We start from the raw sequence: 24,769 nt of genomic DNA, 5'->3' as shown, positions 1-24,769 counted from the left end.
AACAAGTTGTTTAACATTACAGTTGACCTGCCAGGGAGCTGCCCTGAAGGAACTGAAATATGTACAAAACATTTTGAAAGAATAAGTATATATTTTATATATACTTGTAAAAATTTTCAATATAGGTAATAACGTATCATATTTGGAATTATTCCTGTATTACCCTCTCCCCACTTCACATCTAGATTGTCATTTTACAGCTCTGCCAAGTTTTATTCTTTCTTATTTTTATTTAATTTTTAAAATTAATTAGAGAGACATCAGTTTGTTGTTCCACTTACTTATGCATTCATTGGTTCATTCTTTTTTTAATATATTTTATTGATTATACCATTACAGTTGTTCTATTCCCCCCTTCATTCCCCTCCACCCGCACACTCCCTCCCCCACCATCCTCCCCCCCTTAGTTTATAACTACATGTCTCAAGTTCTTTAGATTCTATATTTCCCCCACTATTCTTGCCCTCCCCCCATCTATTTTCTACCGACCCTCTATGCTATTTTCTGTGCCTTCTCCCCGCTTCTCCCCCTCCCACTCCCCTGTTGCTAACCCTCCATGTGTTCTTCATTTCTATGGTTCCATTCCTGATCTAGCTGTCCTCTTGGTTTGCTTTTGTTTTAGGTGTGGTTGTTAATAACTGTGAGTTTGCTGTCCTTTCACTGTTCATATTTTTCATCTTCTTTTTCTTATATAAGTCCCTTTAGCATTTCATATAATAAGGGCTTGGTGATGATGAACTCCTTGAACTTGACCTTATCTGAGAAGCACTTTATCTGTCCTTCCATTCTAAATGAAAGTTTTGCTGGATAAAGCAATCTTGGCTGTAGGTCTTTGGATTTCATGACTTGGAATACTTCTTTCCAGCCCCTTCTTGCCTGTAAGGTCTCTTTTGAGAAATCCGCTGACAGTCTGATGGGTACTCCTTTGTAGGTGACTGTCCCCTTATCTCTTGCTGCTTCTAGGATTCTCTCCTTCATTTTAATCTTGGCTAATGTAATTATGATGTGCCTTGGTGTGTTCCTTCTTGGGTCCAACTTCTTTGGGACTCTCTGAGCTTCCTGGATTTCCTGGAAGTCTATTTCCTTTGCCAGACTGGGGAAGTTCTCCTTTATTATTTGTTCAAATAAGTTTTCCATTCGTGGCTGTTTCTTTCCCCCTTCTGGTACCCCTATAATCCGGATGTTTAAAGATGTCCTGGAGGTTCCTAAGCCTCTCCTCATTTTTTTGAATTCTCATTTCTTCATTCCTTTCTGGTTGAATTTTTTGTTCTGCCTTCTGGTCCATTCCATTGATTTGAGTCCCAGTTTCCTTTCCATCGCTATTGGTTTCCTGTGCATCTCCCTTCATTTCAATTAGTTTAGCCTTCATATGTTCCTCTAATTTGTGACTATAATCAACCAGTTCTGTTAGCATCCTAATAAACAGTGTTTTGAATTGTGCTTCTGAGAGGTTGGCAATTTCTCGGTCGCTGAGAGTTATCGGTTCTGGGACTTTGAGTTCTTCTTGCGCCATCTTTCCGGCTGTTCGTGCCTGTTCCGGAGCAGGATCGGAGCCCTAAAGTGTTCACTAGAGCAGGGCAACTAAGTCGCTGGGTTGTGTCGCTGTATGTGGGGGTGGGGTCAACGAAGGACTATGCCGTCCCGTCTGCCGCCTCCCGCCTCGGCCTCCACAGGTGCTGCAGCTGCCACTGTTACCGGGCCGAGCGTTTTGCCCCTCTGCACAAGAGTGTGCCACCGCCGTCAGCCCTCGCCCCCGGGGGCCTGCGTGGTCTGTCTCACTGTGCGCGAATGTGTGACCGCGGTCAGTCTGCCCCGCACCCCGACTGGTTCCGGGCTGCCTGTGCGCCTAGGTCGGGGGACCTGTCCTGCCCCACCCAGCTCCGCCCCTCTTACCTTCCCGTTGAATGGTTAGTGGTTGTCAGACTTCCGTATAACTCAGTTTTCTGTTTTTTGCTGTGTCTTTGGTCTCCATACCGTCGTTGTATTCAAACTTGGTTGTGGGAGAAGGCACAGGGTTTCCACCTATGCCTCCATCTTGGCGGAAGTCCCTCATTGGTTCATTCTTATATGTGCCCTGACAGGGGACTGAACCCACAACCGTGGTGTATCAGGATGATGCTCTAAACAACAGAGCTACCCAGTCAGGGCCCAAGTTATATTCTTTATTTTTTTTAAAAAATCTGTTAGAAAATAAAGTTCTCCATTTGATTTGCTTCAGAATAATCAACAGCAGGGAGAGGGTGTGGTAGTGAATGGAGACGAAGGTGAATCAAGATTTATAGGCTAGAAAGCAGGTACCGGGGGTTCATTATACTGTTCTCTCCACTTTTATAGTTAAAATGTTTTTCAAAACAAAACACTTAAAATATGTTTAATATTTATTCATTTTACACAAATTGAGTTTTTATTATGGGCCATGCATTGTGTGAGATTCTAGAACTGTGGAAATTAATAGGGCAATTTCCTGACCAAAGCTGCTTATAGTCTTTGAAGAGATACCAAGACTTCTGTGACCTCGTGGTGTGATGGTAGCACGTCTGACTCTAAGAGATACCAAGATATATGTAAATAAATTCAGTGAGATAAGAGTAAAAATATATGTACAAAAAGATACAAACAGAGTTAGCGAAAAGGAACCAATATGGGTGAATGTTGAGCACAAAGGGGCTTTCCCAATCCCAGTTTTCTTTAAAAAATGAATAGAAGTTCCCCAGGCAGATAGACAAGACAAATAATTTCTTATGCTACCATCACGGATGGCAGCTCAAGCAGTGCTTCAGAAGCAGTGAAATAATCTTCCAGTTGGCTGTTGTGGGGAGTAATTGAATGTAATCCACTTCCTGTGGAATGGAGACGGGATCTTTACCAACTCAGCTGCGTAAAACATGAATGAAACTTCGGTGGCTCTTTTTGAAATGTGAATAAAGCTACTAAATTAACTGTATTTTCAGTGTAAATGTTTACTTTATTTTAAAAATATTTTATTTATTTATTTTTAGAGGGGAAAGGAGGGAGAAAGAGAGGGAGAGAAACATCAATGTGAAATTGCCTCTCTCGCACCCCCAACTGGGGCCCGGGCCCGCAACCCAGGCTTGTGCCCTGACTGGGAATCAAACCTGTGACTTTTTGGTTCGCAGGCTGGTGTTCAATCCACTGAGCCACACCAGCAGGGGCAAATATTTATTTTAATAATTAAGCAGATTTCCTCCAAAAGAGAAATGGAATTTCATGGCTATATTCACGTAACTATAAGCAGCCCAGTATTATTTCTGAAGGGTAAAATGTGCAAAAGAGAAAAAGGAGAAGGTGAGGTTAGACAGAAAGGGAGAGGCCAGGTAGTGAAGGGTCTTACATAGACCGTCTGTGGAGCTTGAACACATCCCCACACAGGGAGCTGCTGCAGTTTCAGGAAGGGGAGAGGCACCACCAGTTTCAGGTTTGTAAAAGGTCACTTCAGCAGCACCATAGCAAACGGAATGAAGAGGACGCTGCTGGGGGTGAAGAAGCCTTCTCCCCAAACCCTTCCCTGATAACCATCTCAATTCAACTCTGATCATTAGTTTTCCCTAAATTGCCTCCGATTTGTCTTCTCTTTATCTTTGTTTACTAATAGTGTTCTTAAGCCATTTTATGTGTGGAGTAAGTCACCTCCCAAAACAGATTGTAAATTCTTTGAAATCCAGAACTGTGTCACTTGCTTCTTTCATAGTGCTTTGTGCCATGCCTTACAGGTAAGTGGTCAATACATCTTTCCTGTCAGATTAACGTTATTTAGTTACACTACTGTAAAGTTTCTTTTCATGCTGAATATTATTCAGTTATGTGAGCTAAATTGGCCATTTAGAATGTTAGCAAACAAACCTTTTCTTTTCAGATTTAGCTACTAACATGTAGTCTTTTCTTTAAATATTTCTCTTTTAAATAAGAGAATATAGAAAATATTTCTATAACTCTCAAGGTGGAAAGCTGGTAATACTATAAAATTCTCTTGCCTATTGAAATTTCTTGTTTTTCTGTTACCCTGATTGGACTTCCTGAAAATAGAAGCACTGTCTTTAGGACTTGCCATTGTACTTCTAGCTCTCAGCATGTGCTCGGTAAATATCTACTGAATGAGCAAATGAGCAGAAGCCTTATATTTCATATGCTTAATAACGGTTTTCAATATTAGTTCTTACACTATTAATATTCTATGATAAAAGGACAGGCCGTCAGTTGTCAGAGGGGAGAAGGATTAGGGGTATGGGTGAAAGGGGGCAGGGATTAAAAGGACAAATGGGTAGTCACAGAACAGTCACAGAGATGCAGATTCCAGCCCAGGGGACATAGTTGATGATACCATGGTAACCGTGTGTGGGGCCAGGTGACTGCTTGAAACATCAGGGGCATCACTCCGAAGGACATGATTTTCTAGCCACTATGATGTACATCTGAAACTAATACAGAATAATATTGAATGTGAACCATAATTGAAAAATAAATAAATTTAAAAAATAATATTCTATGATAGTTGTGAACCAGACTTTTATTTATGTTATACATTTTCCACTAAAATTGTAACATTTGAAAGGAAAGGAGTGTTAGATATAAAAACATTTTCCACTTATAGATGCAATATAGTATCATATGTAATAAGTTATGTAAAATCATAAACTGTCATAGTTAATACAATTTTCAAATTCTATAGCTTTCTTTACATGAAGGTTTACCGTAATGCTTTGTATGTCTAAATCAGGTGTGTGAAAAAGAACTATACTGCATGGATTGGACAGTTAAAATAATGCAAAGACTCTGTAAAGTCTTCAGTACTTCAGTGGATAAACATAACTTCCTACAGAACGTGGCCAACGCATTTGCATGTATTATAATGGAAATGCTGCAGTCAGTTATTTCTGGTGAGTATGCCTGTAGATGGTGCCTGGGTGTGAACAAGATGCGCTCTAGCCTCCACTTAAGACAGGGATAGCTCTGTGTAGACTTTTATTTCTAAACTAAGAAAAGTAGTGGTAGACATTTTTGTTTGTTTTTCCATGAGATAGATTTAGTTCCTGGTTTTGTCACTTTTTAAATCGGGTATTTATTTTAGTGGAAAACAAAACTGAGTCTGTCCTTAAAGAAACCAATTTCAATTACGCAGAGCAAAAAATTTTAACTTGCTCATTCAACTATCATAATCATCATAATAATATCCTATATTTATATAGTTTTAATATATGTATTTTACAGTTTTATTAGGTAGCCAACATGACAATTAGTCCTGTTTTAAAGATGAGAAAACTAAAGCTTAGAGAAATTATCTGACTTGCCCTAGGTCATAAAGTTAGAAACAATAAAACATGGACCAGCATCCTTTTCTTCTGACTTCTAATTTATTGCTCTTATAAAATTTCATGCTTTCAGTGTTTAACATCTGACTTAGCAAAGATCACTAACTAGTTTTCTGTTACATATTATTAGGAAAAATTGGAACTTCTTATGTTTTAAATAGATCATATGTTTTAAACTTAACTGTCATTCCTGCCCGCCCCCTCACTGTTCATTCCTGTGTAATGGCATATAGGAGACCATGATGAAGAGGACAGAAACTTTTTGAATTTGTTCCACCTTGTGCACGCTCAGGCTAACTTCCATAAGGAGGTCCTGTATTTGACCGTGGATTCTGCCTCTGCCTAAATACTCAGAAAGCCTTGCATTTAGAGACTACCTCATTGAACTAACAATTACAAGAACACTACTTCTCCACGAAGAATAGCATCCGGGGACTTATCACCTAAGTAATTCTGAAGTTGCATAGAATTTTAGTGGCAATGGCTTAGATCACTATTAATATAGAAATCACAGGCAAGCTCAAGAATATATTGAGATTTCTCTGAAAAACAAGCTGTGCCTCTTTGGATTTTGGTAAACCCAACAACAAAATAAGTGGAACATTAGTGTCTCAGAATCTGGGGCCAGTCAACCTGCATGTGTGGATCGTTGAAATGAGAAAATTTGCTTTATAATTGAGCAGACCCAAGTTCATTAAACAGTATGCGTCTCTTCACTTTGCTTAGGTTGTGTAGACATAGCCTAGAATGTTTTGTAAAGGTTTGCAATATGATATTTTGGAATGTGTAGATATAAATCACATTTTTACCACCTTCTTGGCATATGGTTCATACACATTTTGTATGAACTAAGATAAAAAACCAAAGGAAGTATGTGTGTATGTGTATATTCATATTCATATGTATGTATGTATTTTCACATATATAAATATATCTTTCCCTCTTTAAGACAGATCATACAAAAACCTATAAGTAGGGTATATATTGTTTTACTACATATCATTTTTCATTTCCTGAGGATTAAAGTGTTGCAAATAAGGAAAAAATGTAAGATGAAAGAAAAATACCTATTCTGCTACCAGAAGAATAGTTTGCATAAATAGTTTGCACTTCTTCCTAAAGCTTCTCTCCCTATCTTCAAGAATAGAACTTGAAGGAAACTGCCTGCGTGGATATTAGAGCAGCCCATGAGTAGGATTTTTCTTCACCCAAGTGAATGAATTCCAGGACTATTTCAGTCTGAGTAGGATCTGCCACCACCCCTTTACTGTTAAAGTAGAAAATGGTAGTGCCTAATTGGGGCTGGAATAGTGCCGGAGCCCTCCTGGTCTCTCATTCTCTTCTCCTTGGGTTCGATCATTTTACTTCTGCTGAAGACACACCCCTTCCCACTCAGCTTGTTGGAGGCTGGCTTTCTTTTCCTAAGCTCTTGATTTAACTCACCTCATGAGCTCTAAAGGGAAGAAACATAGAAGATATAGAAATTGCTTGCAGAAGTAGGGTATAAATTGTGGGAAATTCTCAGTCAAATATTTGGCAAGAGGGGCTCAGTAACAGATTTAATAGGATTGAGGAAGAGTGAAAATTGTGGAGAAAATATAAACTGTGTGATAAGACTTTGTTGTATTTCAGTAGCATAAGCACTTAACTTTCTTTCATGGAGGGTCAGAAATTAACTGCCTTTCTTTGATGGATTGTTCAACTCTATAACTCCACCGTGGCAGGAACTGTTTCTCCAGTTTGTAGCATTTGCATATTTATGCAAAACATTCTTTGCTTTTATCCTGTTTCATTTTCTTCCTTCCAATTCACAACTAAATTATGAAGATTAAAAGTTGGCAGATACCAGAGGTCAAAACAACACATTATTAGCTTTTTCTTTTCTCTCTCACCCTTTTTCTCATACATTCTTTCAAAAACCTAATCCGTGTAGAAAACACTGGTGATTCCAAGTTGAGGATATACTACATTATATTATTTATGGGGAAAAAATTAAAATGAAGAAAAAAGTAAAATTTTAGTATAAATAAGTAATATTTTAAATATTTTACTAGATATTGTTTCATTCTCGTAGAGAAGCAACTTGGCTCTGTGAGGTTTCCTTGCATTCCTTGAATTGCCCAAATCTCTACAGCAGTTGTTTTTAGAAACTTTACAAAGGAAAAATGGCTTAATTTAGAAGATTTTTGACCTGGATTTTGAATCTCATCACACACTTGAACTGACATGACTGCTGCTGTGTATTTTTAAAGACACATTATTTCATTATTCTTGATAATTGTGAGATTGTTATCTCACCCTCCCTAGAAATTTGGAACATAAAAAATCTGATTCATTCTTTGGGTACAGTAGATAAATGATACCATCTTGCTACCAATAAAAATAAATGAAAAAAATTTTATTCAATTATTAATAGGTAAAATAACATTTGAGACTAAATTTTCAGTCTCCTCAATTCAGCAGTCCAGTTTTTTGCTGAATACATTTGTCATTAGGAATAAAATGTGATACCAAATTTTAAAGTGGCAGATTGATTTGCAAAAGCATGTATTATTAACATAGATGTTTAAGTGCTGCCTTATACAGTCATAGTGCCACCAAAAAGGGACATCCGCAAAATGAATAGCCTAAAAACACTAAGGGACTGCCCACTTCTAACTAACTCTAGGACAGTTATAATAACAATGACGTAAATTACTAGCAGGTCAGATAATTTATCCTGTACCTTCTTCTGACTTAGATTAGCCTGGGCTTCTAGCTCTTTTATTCCTTTTGATAGTGATTTCCTCAGTCTCCTTTGCCTTCAGTCTGTAGGGTGATTTTTACTTCTACTAGAAAGCAAGCCCCCAAAACTCAATGACACATCATTAGTTTATCTTTCCTGTTGTTTCTGAACATACACACATGACACCATAATAATACTAAGAACCAAAAAATGATGCTACTTTTCTTATAGACTAATTTAAAGTTTATATCTTGTGATAAATACTCTGTACCTTTTGAAACTATAAAACTTCTATTTTTTCTTGGGTGCTTCCTTCTCCTGCCCTTCTGACTCCTCAACTTTATCATTTTCACAATGCAGGCAGTAAATAATTTGGGAAACCTTTCAGGCATTTAAGAGTTCAAGGCTGCTCTTCACAGCATGAACAATGGGCCTCTTTTCCACCCTCAGATGACTTACTTCATGCTTCCAGTTGTTCTGTTAATAACAAAGATTTTTCACCTTTGGAGATTAGAGCAAGTGTGAGGTGCTCAGCACGAAGTGCTCAGCACAAGGTGCAATGGAGGAACCACCTTACGTTGATAAAAAACAAACATTAACCTTTTTGTGGGGTTATAACCTTAGTTTACCTCCTTAAGTGAATGGCACTGAATTCTATGATTACAGATTTTTGTCAATAAATACTGTGAAGGGTAAAAACACAAAGCCGCTACAAAGGCCTCTGTGTTGTTGGATACCTTACTAGCAGCGTAACGTCTTTACCAGTTCCCCTGGCAGGTAGCTGGAACCTCTAAGAATCAGGCTGTGCACCTAGGCTCCTTGGTTTACTGAGACATCACTAAAATAAGGAAGATGACCTCAAAGATGGTTGTATTGGACAGTCTTCTCTAGGTTAAGAAAAAGTGCCAAAGAACTAAGATTTTTTTTCATCAAGAAAGCAAATATAACTGCAGAAAATTCCTCAAGTAACTATACTTTTAAAAAGCTTAGTGTAAACCTTGAAAACCTTTTAAATGAAGAAAAACTACTTGGAGGCATTCTAAGATCACTGCTTTCTTCAAGGTGCACAAAATTGAGAAACATATTGTTATTTTTAAAGTATTGTGTTTATGGTAAAATATCTTTGATACTTAAATATTTAATATTTTCTAACTTTATTTAAGTTGTTATTTATTTATATTAATAAAATAAAATTAGAAACATGTCTAACTTGTCCAGAGTTTGTCATTATGCAAGTCGCTGAATGTGTAATTCCTTTAAATTATTTCCTGTAGAGGAACTTATTTTTATTTAAGCTATTAATTATAGCTCTAACAATGAGCAAAATATAAAATGTATTAACATAAAATAATGTTGCAATTAGCTATATACTTATATATGTATATTTATGGTTAACAATGTAGTATCTTAGTTAATTAAATAATTTCATTTACTTGCAATGACTCACAAATTGTGTAACCATCTGGGTGTAGAACAGTATTCTGTGCTATTCTGCTACCAAATTCAGAGACCAAATTCTCAACTGATTAATATTTAAATTGCTGCTATAATTATCATACTTTCACATTAGTGTCAAAAAACAAATATGTAATTAGGTATTGTGTGTTACCTGCAATTTCCCATGACTACAAGATCTTACAGTATTTTTCTAAGAACAAAGAAGTTGTTAACTATTTCTAAATGTATCTTCCTTAGTATGCTGGAGTTTATAATGAAAATTGTGTCAGTGACTTTTTCTGTTTGATTTTCTTTTTGTTTATAATAGATGGGAGTAAAACTAACTTAGAATGGGCCATTCTAGGCTTAGCAAACATTTGGAGATTATAAAGGCAAAGTATGTACTGTATAGTTTTCTACTTCAACTATTCTTTTGTACTTTGTTAAGAGAGATTCCCATTATTTTTGAGTCATTTAAAATGATACTCTTAAGGGATTCTGAAGTTTGAATAATGCTCATTTTAAGCTTTTTAACAGCAAACAAATTTTCTGAAACTTAATAAATTATGTCATGCCAGGTTTCAAACTCAGAAAGTTTGGATTTGATTCCATGCACCTAAAGCAATGAGTCTTAGGTGATTCTAATTTAGTGACATTTATCTTTCCATTATTTCACTGCTTCCTAAAAGATATCCCCTTTCTCCTGAAATAAAATACATCACTTTTCCATATAAGCCCCTCATTTTTAATCAAGAAAGCATGTATTAGTGAAGTGATTCATCATATTATGCCACATTTTTTGTAAGTAATCCTCAATTATTTAGTTTTTCACTACATTGATGTAGGCCAAGTGCAATCCCTATTTCACAGGACACAATTGCCCTATGACACAGACTTGAACACTGTATACAAAACCTCATATTACAGAAGTAACTTTTTCCAGTGTTTTACTATGTTTTAAGATGCCGCTATACAAATAGTTTATCCCTAGCTGGTGTGGCTCAGTGGGTTGAGCGCCAGCCTGTGAACTAAAGAGTCGTTGGTTCAATTCCCAGTCAGGATACACGCCTGAGTTGTAGGCCATGTCCCCAGTGTAGGGGCAAGCAAGAGGCAACCACACACTGATGTTTCTCTCCCTTTCTTTCTCCCTTCCTTCCCCTCTCTCTAAAGATAAATGAATAAAATCTTTAAAAAACACAGTAGTTTAAATGTGAGCTTTTAAAAACTATTATCAAAATGATGAACACTATAAAACAGTTATAAAGTGGCATATTATAGTATGGACATAGGCACAAAGTCATAAAATTTCTTCCAAAATATAATTATTTCACAAGTAACTGAAAATATGGGTAACTGTTCTGTCCTTATATTGTGCCCAGTGCCAGTGGGACATATCGCCGGTGTGTAACTGCAGTTGGCTGATGAGTTGTTTCAGCTTTCTGTGGACAGACTGAAGAGCCTGACCTCATAGCAGACTTCAGAGCAAGCTTGGTTAGAAACTACACCATGAAGACCAAAAGCACAATAATTGACTCTGTCACTTGGACCCCTTCAAAATACTGACTCTTGCCCTAATTACCTAGGTAAGGACCAGAGCTGCTGTCTTGACTCAAAGAAGGAAATTTTAGTTTGATGCACAAAGCTATGCCAGAGTCAGAGGGACGTTTTACTGGGAAATGACCTGTCAAGGCCTCACAGATAACTGAAGACACCCCTGACTGTTAGTGCTTAGAGCCGTGCTCTTTGAATCAGTGTATCTGCCAGATTACCTCTTTTTATTGCACACCACCCTGTGGTGCTGTACTTGTTAACCTTCCCTTAACAGCTTAGACAAAGTATCACTGATATATGTTAGGGGTAAACAGTCCTTTTCTTTTCAAAATGTGCCAAAAAGTTTTGTGGTTGAGTTTTCATCATAAAATATCATTTGGAGAGAGCAGAAAAGTGGACTACGCGTAACTATTAAGAGTTGTTTCTCCATGGGATTTCTCAAAGATGTCGTTTCCAAAGAAAACGCATCCTAGAATTGTAGAATTTTAACATGGAGAAAGACATTAACAGTTTTCTAGTCCATCCCTCTCATTTGTCAGAACTAAATGAAACCCTGAAAGGTTCAATGACTTCCTCAAGGTCGTGTAAATTGTTGCCAAGATGAAGCTTCTAGAACAGTGTCTTTCATTGGCCAGAATTCTAAAATGCAAGTTTTTCATTTTGTGACATTATATTAGTCTTAATTTTATTTCTTTTGAAAACATGGGAATTGAATTCAATGTTAGGAATAAAAACTATTAAGTTCATCTTTCTTGTTTATTTTTAAGCTGGAAAATCAAATGTAGAACAGTTACGATGGATTTTTCAAAGGGATAGATACCACGGGTTTGGGGCCCACGTCTCCTCTGGACTTCCAAATACATGTTTCTTCAACCTTAGTATATAAGGTTTCTTCAACCTTAATTGGACAGAAAATATGTTGAAATTACTACTTTTTTCCATAAAAGGAACATTTGACAGTTTTAAAAGCATTTATTTTGGGGGTAACAGATTTCTCCCCCAAATAACAAGATAGGTATAGCCATCTTGTTTCAGTCATTTATAACTCAGCAGGCACAAAGAATGAGGACGATTGTAACTGCTTCTCTCTCTAAATGAGAAGCCAGGGCACAAGTGGTAGGGAGAAGGAAAAAGAAATCTTAAAAACTCAGATGACAAGTTCCTTCTGGCTAGAGCCTAAGACGAGGGAAACCACGTGATCCCATAGTGTGCAGGCTATAAAGACAGGCTGATACAGTGGCCACAGAAGGACAGGCAATGTGCTCACGGACTTAAAAAGGAACTCCTTCAGGTGAGGGAAAGGAACAACTTAAGGAAAGGCTGTCAAATGAATTTTGAGAAGTAATCCACAATCATTTTAACGAGTCTACAATTCAGCTCTCTGTGTTCTTTCTCAGCACCCCCCCACTTACAGCTCAACTGGACACAGCGCCTGTCAGCCATGTGCATGAGTTCCTGAGGTCCCAGCCTCATGCCTCAGCCTCTGAGCTGAAAAAGCCCGTTGCTTGACAGGGGTTGACCGTATCCGAAAGGCTCTGGAAGAGGTCTGCTGGGCGGCAGGTCTGCTGCTGTTGATAGAGGCATCCTGTTGGACGGGAGAGCAGGAGCTGTGAGACACCCAGAAAGAACAAGGCTCAGATGGGAATGGCAGTGAAGGGCTCTGTTCCTGCTGCTGGTCTCGGTCTCTGGGGACTGAGAAAAGAACTAGGAGCTCTTCTCTCCTTTCTGTCAAAGCCCACAGTTGGGAAAGAATGGACGTCTCCCCGCAGAACCCCGCTCCCAAATAAATTTCACTTCCTATCTCATCCTCAAGTGGGAATGAGTCACTAATTAATCCAGTGCTGTAACCTTAATTGTAAACCACTAGGTGGGCATGTAAGATGTGTTTCTCCTTTCTTATGGGAGAGAATGGACAACTTCGGAGTTAGAGCAACTTGAAGGAAAAAGACTACGAAATTATAGCCCCTCCCATCATGCACACCACTCCCTGCCCAGTCTACCTAAAAAGGCTTCGCAGTATGGTTTTCATTTTTTCATTTAAAAAATCATTTTAAATTATGGTCACAAAGAAAACGTTGGCAGTTCTTATTCTTTTCTGAGTGGCCTGAGAAATGTTACATCAACGCATCTGAGAAAAAAAATAGGAAAAACAAGATCTCCTTTAATTTTGTTTTTGAATCAATACCCGAAATAATGACCAGAAGCAAAAATCCACCGGTGCGTCAGCAAGCGGGATGCTCGGCCAGTCAGCTTCATCCTTCGCCGCTGAGCGTGCTGTGGGCTCCGCCGCAGCTGCAGGCCACTAGAGCAGATAGATGATGTAGGAGAGAATGACCAGGCCGATGATGGCAAAGAACATCAGGATGAAGATATCCAGCATTATGGAGTCCTTGGCCGGGAGGCCTCTGGATTCCGGGGAAATTCGAGCTGTGAGCACGGAGGTTGCAGCCAGAGGAGAGGAATGGCTCCCTCCCTCCTCCCTCCGCGGCTCAGCCCTCGTTTTCCCCCTCCCCCCTCCAAGGGGGAGACTAAGGGATGCTGCAGCTCCATCAACGGCTTACTTCCCTCCTCCCCCCTCCTCCCCCAACGCCCCACAGCCAACCAATCATACAGCCTGGCAGCGGTAACCAAGAAACTGCTCATTGAGACCCGGCAGAACTGAAGAGGCTCATTTTCTCTCCAGGAACCCAATGCCACCCCTTTGTATCTAAGTGCAGTCTGCAGGACATGGACTTAGGAGGAGATCTGATCTCTATCCAGATCCCTTAGGAATGAATCTTCCTGACCGCCCGTCTTCCTTTTCTTCTCGCGCATCACGGCAAATTATCTCAGAAAAACAATGGTTGGGAGTTGGGTGAGCCATTGGCAAGTTGTAGGGTCCCGTGAGTCTCGGCTGGCATCCCTGGGATGGAGCTAACGCTTAGGGGTTTCTGAACTGTAGCGCACAGTGTGCGTGATGTAATTTCAACCTCCCTCCCCGTCTTCTGTGGATAAGGCTCGTCCAGAGATGGTCAGGAGCTTGCCTGATGCTCCACTGGGAATAGCAGAGACCAAGAATCAAAACTCGGCTTGCACACCCCGGAGTCCGCGTGGTCCCCTCTCGCCCCGACTGCCGCCCCAACCTTCTTTAGTCTAAAACGCCCCCCAGCCCTGCCCGCGCTGCCGCTCGGGTTGTGAGGCGTTTTGGCTCCGATCGCTCCATTTACAGTGTGAGCGCCAGAGGTCTCTCCTCCTCCGCTATTCCTTGCCTCTCTGCGGTCATTCCCCACGTTCTCGTCCTCGTGTCCCTTTTGTATCCTCTTCAGAGAGCCCCACTTGTAGGGAGGGCACCGTGTAGGGAGGGCACCCGAGAATTCGCAGACCCATCCCTGTGCAGTGAAAGAGTCTAAAAAGGCGAATTCAAGTGGCTTCTTCTGAGGGACAAGGAAAAAATTGACATTTTGTTTTTGTATGCTGGGTGGTGGGTATTCAGTTATGTATTATGTTGCTTTTGTGCCTTTTTATGTTTTAATTATTTCCTACTAAATTAAAAAATTTCCTGTGACATCTCTGAGGCCTAATGTCCGTGGCTGTGTCCCCAAATTACTCTTTTGAAGGGTCTGGGGTGAAGAATTAGTATCTCCCCTCCTCATGCTGGTACAAGAGGGTCTAGCAACTCCTCCCATTGGCCCGTCCCCTGAGGCTGAGTGCTTACCAACCTCCACCCCCCAGGCAGACTGACTGTGCCCTCAAATTGCTGCAGATCCCAGACAAAGGGGGGGAAGGCCTACAAGAGGCAAGATTTGCCAACTCATTCCCTCCTGGTGGGAAAATATCAGGCAGCCGGCTCGTTCAGAAGAGAAGCAGGTGTCGGCAGCGTCTTTAATTATCCCACCTAGTGCTGCCTGACGCTCCCCACGTCACTCAGCCCTGCTGACACACAGCCTGCCTGCCCTTCCCCTGATTCTTATCATTCCCTTGACTGAGAAAACTCAATTCAAGCTCAGTTCGGGGAGGCCCTTTTCTTCTCCACCCTGCTGTTATCCTGAAGCTAGGGAAGGCCTTCGTTCATTCCCCCCTAGTGGGAAATGTCCCTCGCCACAAACAGCCAGCTATGAGATGGACTGGTCGCCCTGAGCCAGGGCGGAAGGGTCTGGATTTCTTCTCTACCACTGCCCCCTTCCCAACCCGACAGAAGGGAGAAGGCCGTTTGGCCTTCTAGTCTGAGGTGAGACCCAGGGTCCTGCGGCAAAGAACAGAGCACAGGAGATTAACATAATGAGACGGGAAACGCCCACGGGTACAGAGCCCACCCCAGCAAGGCGGCGTGAGGCTGTGAGCATCACACCGGGGCTCCTAAGGCCTCCAGCCCTGGACCTCCAGTCCAGCCGTGCGAGAGACTCCCACCAACTTTCTGGGTTTCAGTGAGCCCTACCTATAAGATGGACATTGAGGTAGTCACTTCTCTCCCAGGGCTAATAAGATCAAATTTTAAAAACCTGTGTTCAAAATCACACTCATAAGGTATCATGCTAATAAGATCAAATAAAAAAACGTGTTCAAGGTCACATTCATAAGGTATCCCCAATACTGCTTTGGTTCATCAGACCACCCAACAGATAGCCTCCTCCGTGTCTCATCCCACTGCACTGTCCTGGTCTCTCCATCACCTCCTTCCTCAAGGATGCCGAGCAGAGCTGAGTCCCTACTACGGACAGGCAGAGGGCTGAAACTGCCCGCCTGCTGAGCTCATTCGTTAATTCAACAAATACTGGCCAAGCAGCTGCACCTGGCCCTGCGCAAGCTCTGAGGGTTTAAAATGAACCAGACCCGTTTATCCTGCCCTGGGAGTGGCCTGGCTGGTGGGGAGACCGTCAGGGAGTCCAGGAACTCAGGAAGGCTTCTGGGCGTGTCCGCAAGTTGGGCGGACAGATGCAGCCAGTGCAGACCGGTGGGAAGTCCTCCGCAAGCAGGGAGCGCGTGCCAAGGCAAATTGCCACTCTAGGCTGACAGCTTCCAAACTGGTCTCTCCTTGGAGGATGGCAGGGCTCCCAGGAGAGTGACAGGCCGACGCCCCCAAACAGATGGCACACACACACCAGCTGCACGTCTGAGCCAGAGAGAAAACGAAGTCCGCAGGTAAAAATTATACTTTTATTTGAGTCACCAGATTCACTTGTGGTCCAAGTCATATGTTCAGAATCATAACAGGCCAGAAGGATTGGATCCCAAGCACAAGCCCACGAAGGGGGGGGGGGGACCAAACAGACCAGGAAGAGACAACCACCCCATAAAAAAGGATGAATGTCGGCTCACACACACGGATGAAATGTTTGGACAGAGGCAAATTTCACATGGTCATTTGTTTCTTTTTAAATACAGGTCTGTGGGTGGTATTTTCCAGCTATTAAAAAAAGGGGGGAGGCCCAAAAGTGCTTATGTGAAGGGGAAAAAAGGCAGAAATTAAGCAATAGTTTTCCCTGGAGGGACATGAGGAAGAAAACAGGAAGCAGTGTTGAGAAAATTCACTTTCTCACTATTGGGCTTCTTGCGTTTTGTTATTGGTCCACTAACATATTCACATTCTAGTTTTGATGTATCTTCTTTCCTGGGATATGGACTAAAAGACCTCCGTGAACTGTGAGAGAAGACCCGGGCCTCCACCCAGCCCCTGCTTCTGTGCTCTTTTAGGGATGGATGGTTCTGGAGAGGAACGGGACTCCCAGCAGCCCCTGGGTCCTTCAGCACCAGTGTAACAGTCCCTCCTCTCTGGGGTGTATAAGAAAAGGCCCCCTATTTTTAGGATGGGAGGAGCGGAGGGCCAGCAGCAAGATTCCAGTGGCTGGCCTGCCTTGTTTTGGAAGGGAAATGAAGCTGAGTTAAAAGGCTGTTCCTTGCTCCTCCTCCGCCCATCCGCCCACAGAGCCTCTGCAGGACACATCTTTGACCTTTGGTCCCACAATCCATGTTGTGCTTTGAGATCAAGAGGAAACAGGGGCCTCTCCCAAGGCCCCCAATATTGCTCCCTCATTCCCCAAATCACCCAGTACGAGACCCTCCCTCGGCCCTCACCTGGCTGAGGCCAAGGAGGAAAAGGGATGCTTGGTCAGGTAGGGGCTCCTCCCCCTCAGTTAGTTCCTAAGCTCTCTGGTTTGGGGCAAATATTCCCAACTTGACTCACAAGCGGGGAGGACTTCCCTATTGTGCCTGTGGCCCACCGCCACCGCAGGGTGTGAGGATGCAAAGTTGTCCCTACAGGGCCTGAGCGGGTCAGGGCGAAGATGGGAGGGGGAGGCCCAGAGGGTAATGAGAAAGCCCAGAGATGAATAAAGCCAGGACAGGGTCGTCACAGCCTCCAGCAAGGGACAGAAGGGACTTGGATGGAGATAGCACCACTCTCCCTTCCTCATCCCAGGGTCTGTGCGTCCAGTTTTGTAGCCTGGGGCCCTCTCTCAACACCTGAAGGGGCTTTAGTTAAGTAAGGGAGAGGACTGGGGCGAGAGCCCCAGAATAAGGCACCCACAGCGTGGGTAACGCAGGGTCCTCTGGCACCTGTCTGCAGCGAAGGACACAGAGAAAGCAGATGAGAATGTGCCTGGCGCCACGATGCCTTCCCCCACCCGTCTCAGCAGGCTCTGTCAGCCCCCACGCATTTCCCATCATCCCCTCACTTCTGCCCAGCAGACTGCAAGAAGGGTAGGTGGGCTGCCTCCACTTCTGGACGGGAGGAGGAATTTCCATTCCAAAGAAAATGAAGGAACTTCTCCCCCCTAGCCCCCCTCCCCCATTTCTGTGGGTTTTGAGAAAAGTATTAGGGGAGAACTGTTCTGTGTACCCCCCCCCCCCGGAAGCCCACAGACTCCTGCAACCCGCACCCTGCCCCTTCACTCACACTCACACTCACACTGGCTCACACACCTATAGACACACACGCCCCCCGCCCCCCCGACTAAGTCCTGGAGACACGGAAGATCTTGTGACTTCCCACAGTTCCGGTCCACTGGGGGACGGGTGGGGGCGGGGAGGCCACAGGGAGGATGTCCTCCCATGAGGAGTCGGGAGGAGTGGCCCACCTGGCCCAGATCTCCGGGGGCTGAGCCTCAAAGGCCAAAGGCCCGAGGCTTCCTTGCCTCATCTTTGAGGACCAGTGTCCAGGACCACAGCAAGGAGGCAAGCCAGGGTCCTCGGGGATTGGGAAGAGTGAGGCAGAAAAAGGGCTATGGGAGAGAACACCCTGTTCCCTTCCTTCCTGCAGCTGTCCCTACAATGAGAAAGGCCAGGACTTGACCCAAACCGTGCTTCCCGGGGAGCTCTGAGCCCACACCCGGTCTGCGGGTGCAGGAGAGCAAAATCACAGTGTGCGGAGGACCGGTGTGAGGAGAAACGGACCCCAAAGTGGGAACTGTACTTTCCTCTGCTGTCTTTGAGAAGGGGAGAGGGCGGTGAGGGGACCCCTCAGAGGGCCAGCAGCCCCATCTCTCAGGAGTCAAGCCCTCTCTCACTGGCGCCTGCACAGTGGCAGTCCCCCACCCGTCCCACCCCAGGGGCAAGGCCGCGGGGCCCCACTCCAGGGAATGTGTGGAGTCCCTGCCCTGGAAGGCCTAGGGGTCTGGGGCTCCCCCCGGCCCCGGAATGTTCAGGCGTGTGAGGTGGTGGGCGGGAGGGTCCGAGGGGCCAAAACAGAGAGAGAAGGCAGAGGCCCGGGAGCCGATGGGACTCCCATTCTGGAGCTGCCCCACGGACCTCGGCCTCCCCAGGGAAGGTCCACACCAGTTCTGTCCAGAGAGAAAACCAAGACATTGGTCATGGGGGAAACCTGCCAGAGGAAGGAGCCCGCGAAAGTGGCAGAACAAGGCTTCAGTTGGCAAAAGCAGCTGGAGGAGGGTGGGAAGAAACAAACTGTCGCAGATCTGAAAACACAAGAGACACTGAAGGGCGGGCAGGCCACGCCCAGGACGATGCGATGCGGTGGAATGCACTGGAGGAGGGTGGGCGAGGGGGCGCCCGCGGGCTCAGATGGCCTCCACGTAGTTGGCCGGCAGCATCCCCGTGTCGCCGGTGCGCTCCACGGTCCCGTACATCCAGCCGTCATCAATCTGCTGCACGTTGACGATGGTGTCCCCATCCTGGAAGGAGACCTCGTCCTCGTCGGCAGCGCTGTAGTCATAGACCGCACGGTACCGCTTCTGCAGGGGTGGGGGCACATCAGCCAGGGGCCGAGCGCTGCCCAGGGCCCAGTGCCCCCCAGGGTGGGGAGTGCGGGCTGCCTTCCTTCCTGACTGTCTGGGGCCCTGAGCAGAGCCTGGGTGAGCGCTGAGCTAGCGCTGGGGGTGAGCGCTGAGCCAGGGAAGGGCTGGGCTCTGCCTCAAAGCTTCTCACCTCTTTGTCTCACTTTCTGAGAGTGCCCAATTATCTGGCATCTACTGAGAGGCAGGCACAAGACAGGGACTGAGGTCCCAACAGCCTGGCCCCACCTCTTGAAAGAGAAATGCAGTAAGGTCTCACGGACACACTGCCAGTTAGTTCTAAAATACAATACGCCTTGTACACTGTTATCTGTATTACTGCAAATGCCAGTCTGTCTTCTTTTTTTGAAGCTGTGATAAGCCTGGCTTCATTCTCAAGTTCAGGACAAAGGCCTATTCTTGAGAGAAAAATCTCCAGATGTCATAAGAGATTTCCACCTTGCAACCTCACCCAGTCTTACGCTTAAGCTCTAGGAAAAATCCAATGAAAGCACACGTGTTCCAACTCTGGTCTTGGAGGTGGACGCGATCCTCTAATCTTACTTCCCTCGATGTTGAATGATCTCTGGGGGAGTTGGCTCAGCCTTGTGGTCCTGGGGCCAGGCCCTGGGACCTGCATGGGGCTGGCAGTGGGCCCAGTACCAGAGGGTCCAGGGCTAGACAAGCCCCTCGGCTGCCTCCCATGTCTCCTGCTCCATCCTGCTGCCAGGCCCCTGCTCAGACCAGTCTCTGGTTTGCCCCCATCACTGCTCACCCACTTTCAGGGGAACTTCCCAAAATGCAAACCAGATCATGTTACTACTCCCTGGCTTCAAATCCTCTGCAGGTCCCCCACCCTCTTTAGCACTACATTTCAAACTTTTTCCCCCAAAACAAAAACCCACTCCCTTAGCCCCTGAGTCTATAGGATGAGAATTTCCTTACCACCAACCTGGCTCTACCTTTTGGGCTGAGTAGCCACCACCTAGCTATGCCTGTATTCTGCAACAGCCTCCTAACTCACGTCTCTACTTCTGCCCTTGCCTCTTCTCAACACAGCGGCTAGAGCAATCTTTTAAAAACACAGGTCAAACCCCTCGCTCTGCATACATAGCTCATCAGTCACAAAGGCCTTCCTATGCCTACAAGCCTCTGCATGATCTGACCTCATCTCCTACCCTCATCCCCTCTCCAGTCCCCTTAGCCATTCTGCTGGTCCTTGCATCCCCTAGCATACTCCTGCCTCAGGGCCTTTGCACTTGCTGGACTCCTTGCACCATTCACTCCCTCACTTTCCTGAGGACTTTGCTGCTCTCTTTCTCCCCTTACCCTACTACACTCTTTTTCTTCATGGCTCGTGCCACCACCTGACCTTTCGTCATCTATCTCCCTACTGCTTTCTTGTTTGTCTTTCAGATGGAATGTGAGACATGAATATGAGCTCCAAGAGGGCCTGAGGGCCTTTTATTCAGAGTCAGATCTCCCCTGTCCAGGACATGCTTAGCACGTGAAGGACTGGCTAGTTTATTCCTCTACGTATCGTCCCTGCTGCTCCCACATGAGCTGCTCTGACTTTCCAGGCCCACAGCCCAGAGGAGCTGAGCCCGGCGGGAGCTCCACAAGGGGAGCTCCGCGGCCCCTGTGAGGAGCTGGAACCTGAACTCTAAGGACTGATAAGAACGCCTCACTTCCTCCTTTGCTTGTTCACTCATTCAGCAGAGTTGAGGGGGGCCCACTCTGTGCCTGGCTCACAGTAAGCGAACCAGAGCAATGCCCTGTTCACTCAGAGCTTCAAGTCCAGTGGGGGACACTGAAGTTAATAAACAGAACTGTTCTTAGTTGCAAAGAGTGCTCCAAAGGACACCACTGGGGTGGGAGACCCACTCGACGTGAGATGGTTTGGGAGGGCCCTCCCGAGGCAGGAGCAAGCTGAGATCTGAAGGACATGGGGGGTGGTCACGAAGAGTGGGGATTAGAGCCCAGGTCTGGGAAGCCTAGAGCAGAAAAGTGCTTCGTCCACTCCCAGGTGGCCGGACTCAGAAAACGTTGGGGTGGGGGGAGGAAGTGGGGGGCGGAGCTAGAACACAGGGCCCTGCCCAGGAGGCTGAGATCCTTATCAGCTACAGATGACAAAGGAACTGGGGTCAAAAATCAGGGCAAGCCAGGCCTCCTGGGTGGGGTTTCTAAGAAAAATCTCTGACTTGGGTCCTTCCTAGGCCCACCAATCTCTGGCTGCCTCAGGTCTCGCTCTTCCGTTCTTCACCCTCCCGCCTCTACCCTCTGGCCAGGGCTACTCACCCCGCCCCCGCCTGGGGCGCTGCGCTGTATGGAGACTGGGGCTGCAGGCTCCTTGTAGCCCCCATAGGACGGGGCCGCCTGCTGCTGCTGGGGCTGCTGGAAAACTGGAACACAGGAGACAGGGCTCAGAAACTGTCCTGCCAAAACAGCCCCTCCCAGAGCCCTCTCCCTTCCTCGCCAAGCCCATATCATGTATTTGCACCCCCACAGCCCCGCCCAACGCCCCACTTCTCAGAGGTGACTGTGCGTGCACACTTCCAGGTGCTGTGTATGCCGCCGCAGGGGCTGGGTCTCCCTCACACCACTGGGAGTGCCTTAGCACTGGCCATCCGCGGGTGGGTGGGGGCGGGACGTGTGGGTGTGCGCACATGCGCATGCGTGAATGAGGCTTCTTCCCAATTTGCAGGTGGCCTGGCCTCAGGTCCTCTACCCTCGCCAGCCTCATGCCCACCTGGGGCGCTGCTCGGGATGTGGTGGGGCTGCTGCTGCTCCTGGTGTCTTCGGTAGCTGCTGCTGTCCTGGGAATCTCGGCGTTCGGGCTCCATGCCCTCTCCCCCGCCGGGGCCCATGCGGCTCTTCTCGAACTCCTCGTGGTATTTTATCTGAAGGAGCCGAAAGCACTGGGTAAAGGACCCACCAAAAACCAACCTAGTCTCCCTCCCCTTGCCACTCAAGATCCTGGGATGGGGGAGACTCCCCCAGGGCTCTGGGCAGAGAAAGCCACGTTCTCATGGGAGTGCACGGGCTGTGTGTCCCTGGACAAGAAACGCCTGGCCTCAGCTTCCACCGCTATGAAACTGGACCTGGGCGTGTACCCCCCGGGGTAGCGGGAGGATGCAATGAGATGACCAATGGAAAACGGCCAGGTAGGCTAAGGCACCAGACAAATGCGAGTGGTCACTTTCACGTGCTGGTGGCAGGGACGGGGGCACGGGGGGCCTGCTCTGCTTCCACTCTGGTCAAGAGCAGCCCCAGCAGTGACTGTTTATTGAGCACCTATTAGGTGTCAGGCACTGTGCTTGGTGTTCCACGTCATGGCTCAGCTGACCTGTCTGCACCTAGGATAGCATGATTATAACCCCCTAACGCACTAGAAGGAAGCTAAGGCACTGAAAGGCAAGGGGAGTTGCCCAAGAAATGCAAGTTCTAGAGCCCGTGCTCTTAATCAGTACCAGGTGGTGCTGCCTCTTGTAGGCAGGAGCAGTGGAGGCCAGCGCCCAAGCATGCTCTCCTGAGGACCCCAGCCTTTGGGGACAAGAAATGTCAGGCTGGACATTCTCTTGGAGATGGATTCTTCCTCTGATCAGATTCTAAAAACAGGCAGTAAGCCCCAGCCCCATCACTCAGCAAGAACTGGCTGAACTGACTGAGTATGCCAAGGCCCTGGAGACCTTCAAGACTGCGTTCTTACGAATCCGCCCTTCAGGTGATCTGCTTCCTACCCACCGGGGGCTGCTTGTTAGAAGGCAGGTCCCGGGGCCTTCTGTGGCACAGACAGAATCAGGGCCAGGGTTCTGGACTACGTGTTTTTTTAAAAGCTCCCCAGGTGAGTCAGAAGCAGGCTTACGTTTGAAAACCAGGGATCCAGAGCAGAGGTCGGCGAACTGGCCCGAGGGCCCACAGCCCATTTGCTCAGCGTCCGTGAGTAAGAACAATTACTTCATTTTTTAAATGACGGGGGTGGGGGGCCCAAAAGGAATATTTTGTGACACATGCACTCACTGTGCCTGACATTCGCATTTCGAATGCCCAGAAGTAAAGTTTTACTGGGACGCAGCCACACTCATGTGTGTCCCTGTCGTCTGTGGCCGCTTTCACGCTATTATCGCTGCAGGGCTGAGCAGCTGCCTCAGAAGCCAAATGGCCCTCCAAGCCTGAAATATTCACTCTCTGGCCCTTTACAGGAAACGTGTGCTGACCGCTGCCTGCCCAGATAGTTGCACTGCAACATGTCAAATGTGTCGGCACAGTCCTCCCAAATCACATCTATTTTATAAATGACATAGGAGTATCACTTCACAGATATGGAAAGCATATTGTAAAACTCACACAAAAGATATGTATAGAAAAAGAGTGTAAGATGAGAGAACCAGAGCCAGGAGTCTAAGGCATTCTCCCCGTATCTCAGGGGCCAGTCGCCCGTAGCCCACCTTTCAGACCCGGGTCTGCGGCTCTTCAGAGAGGAACTGGTGAGAGGAGAGTGACCAAGGGGAGGCCCAGGGTTTCAGTGACCCAGGAGTGGCACGCAGGGCTGGGCTGGGCGTGGGGGAGGAAGTGGGACAGAGAGTGACAGAACAGTTTCCTCTCACCCCCAGAGGAAACTCAGAGAGCAGGACATTGAGAAAAATCGGTCCTGACCCAGGCAGGCGGCCCAGGCCTTGAATTCTCTGTCGGCCTCAGACCACTTGACTGGAAGCTGGTTCTCACTTCCTCTTCACCAGCATCCTGCCCTGTGATTCTCCCAGTGGAAAATGGGGGTGGGGGAGGAGGGAGGCAAAGCCTGCCCTCTGTCCTGACCAGTGACCCTGTGCCCTGGAACCCTGGCCAACGCCCGAGGAGCTGCCCAGCCTGGGACGGGCCTCTCTGGCCATCCACTCCCACCTTCTCTGCTGCCTTCTCTCCCCACCCTTGGCATCAGCTTTGCAGGGAGGACAAGAGTTAACACTTGGCCAGGCAGGGCTTTCACCTTGGTAACTGGGCTAAAGGTCTGTGGGTGTAGGCCACTGGGCACACCTGTATCCTTCTGCTGGCTTGGATGAAGGTTGCTTGCTGTGGCCTGGGCCAGGAGGGCAGGCTGGCGGCAGCAAAGCCCAGGACGGGTCAGGCTGGAGGCAGAGAGCACCTCACTTAGGCGTTTGGGTCAGGACCAGCCCCCTCCTCCTCCTGCCCTTTCCCTGTCTGCCCAAGCAGGGCCCTCACACCCAAACGGAGAAATCATAGGCTGAGCCTTTTCCTGAAGGAGCAGAGCCAGCCCTGGCCAGGCTGAAAACTCATCAGATCTCTGAATTCCCTTGCAGAAGAGCACCCAAGGGTGAAGTTCTCAGACAAGGGGCAAAGGTGAGGCTCCCCCAGCCCCACTCCCTCAGTGAGCCCTGTCCAGTGATCGGTCACAGGGACAAGCAGAGGGTTCACCCCTCCTGAGGCCTCTAGGCTCACAAGGCAACTGCCCTTCTGACTTTTATCCTAGGAGCAGGGAAGGTTAGCTTCCTGTGTTTACTTTCTGTTAA

General features: G+C 46.3%; 2 protein-coding genes across 5 annotated transcripts in view; one reads left to right on the top strand and one right to left on the bottom strand.

Annotated features, from left to right (window-relative positions):
- Positions 1-13,184, top strand: part of FBXO47 (F-box protein 47) — a 28,851-nt gene extending 15,667 nt beyond the window's left edge. The window contains exons 10-11 of one of the 2 annotated variants that reach the window (XM_037033388.1): positions 4,736-4,895; positions 12,438-13,184. In XM_037033388.1, the coding sequence (XP_036889283.1) occupies positions 4,736-4,895; positions 12,438-12,499 (222 nt within the window). In that variant the 3' untranslated portion in view covers positions 12,500-13,184. Of the gene's footprint in view, positions 1-4,735; positions 4,896-5,560; positions 7,487-12,437 lie in introns of those variants that run through there. The other variant, XM_037033387.1, reaches the window with a different exon arrangement.
- Positions 13,185-16,151: 2,967 nt separating this feature from the next.
- LASP1 (LIM and SH3 protein 1) overlaps positions 16,152-24,769 on the bottom strand; it is a 37,930-nt gene continuing 29,312 nt past the window's right edge. For all 3 annotated transcript variants that reach the window (XM_037033582.1, XM_037033583.1, XM_037033584.1), the window contains 3 exons: positions 21,994-22,144; positions 21,543-21,646; positions 16,152-19,205 (listed from right to left, as the gene is read on the bottom strand). In XM_037033582.1, coding sequence (XP_036889477.1) covers positions 19,032-19,205; positions 21,543-21,646; positions 21,994-22,144 — 429 coding nt within the window. In that variant the 3' untranslated portion in view covers positions 16,152-19,031. The remainder of the gene's footprint in view (positions 19,206-21,542; positions 21,647-21,993; positions 22,145-24,769) is intronic.

The sequence above is a fragment of the Sturnira hondurensis genome, unplaced genomic scaffold (assembly GCF_014824575.4).
Source record: "Sturnira hondurensis isolate 20B ecotype Veracruz unplaced genomic scaffold, ASM1482457v3 Scaffold0021632, whole genome shotgun sequence".
Taxonomy (NCBI): Eukaryota; Metazoa; Chordata; class Mammalia; order Chiroptera; family Phyllostomidae; genus Sturnira; species Sturnira hondurensis.
This window is presented reverse-complemented; position numbering and strand designations above follow the sequence as displayed.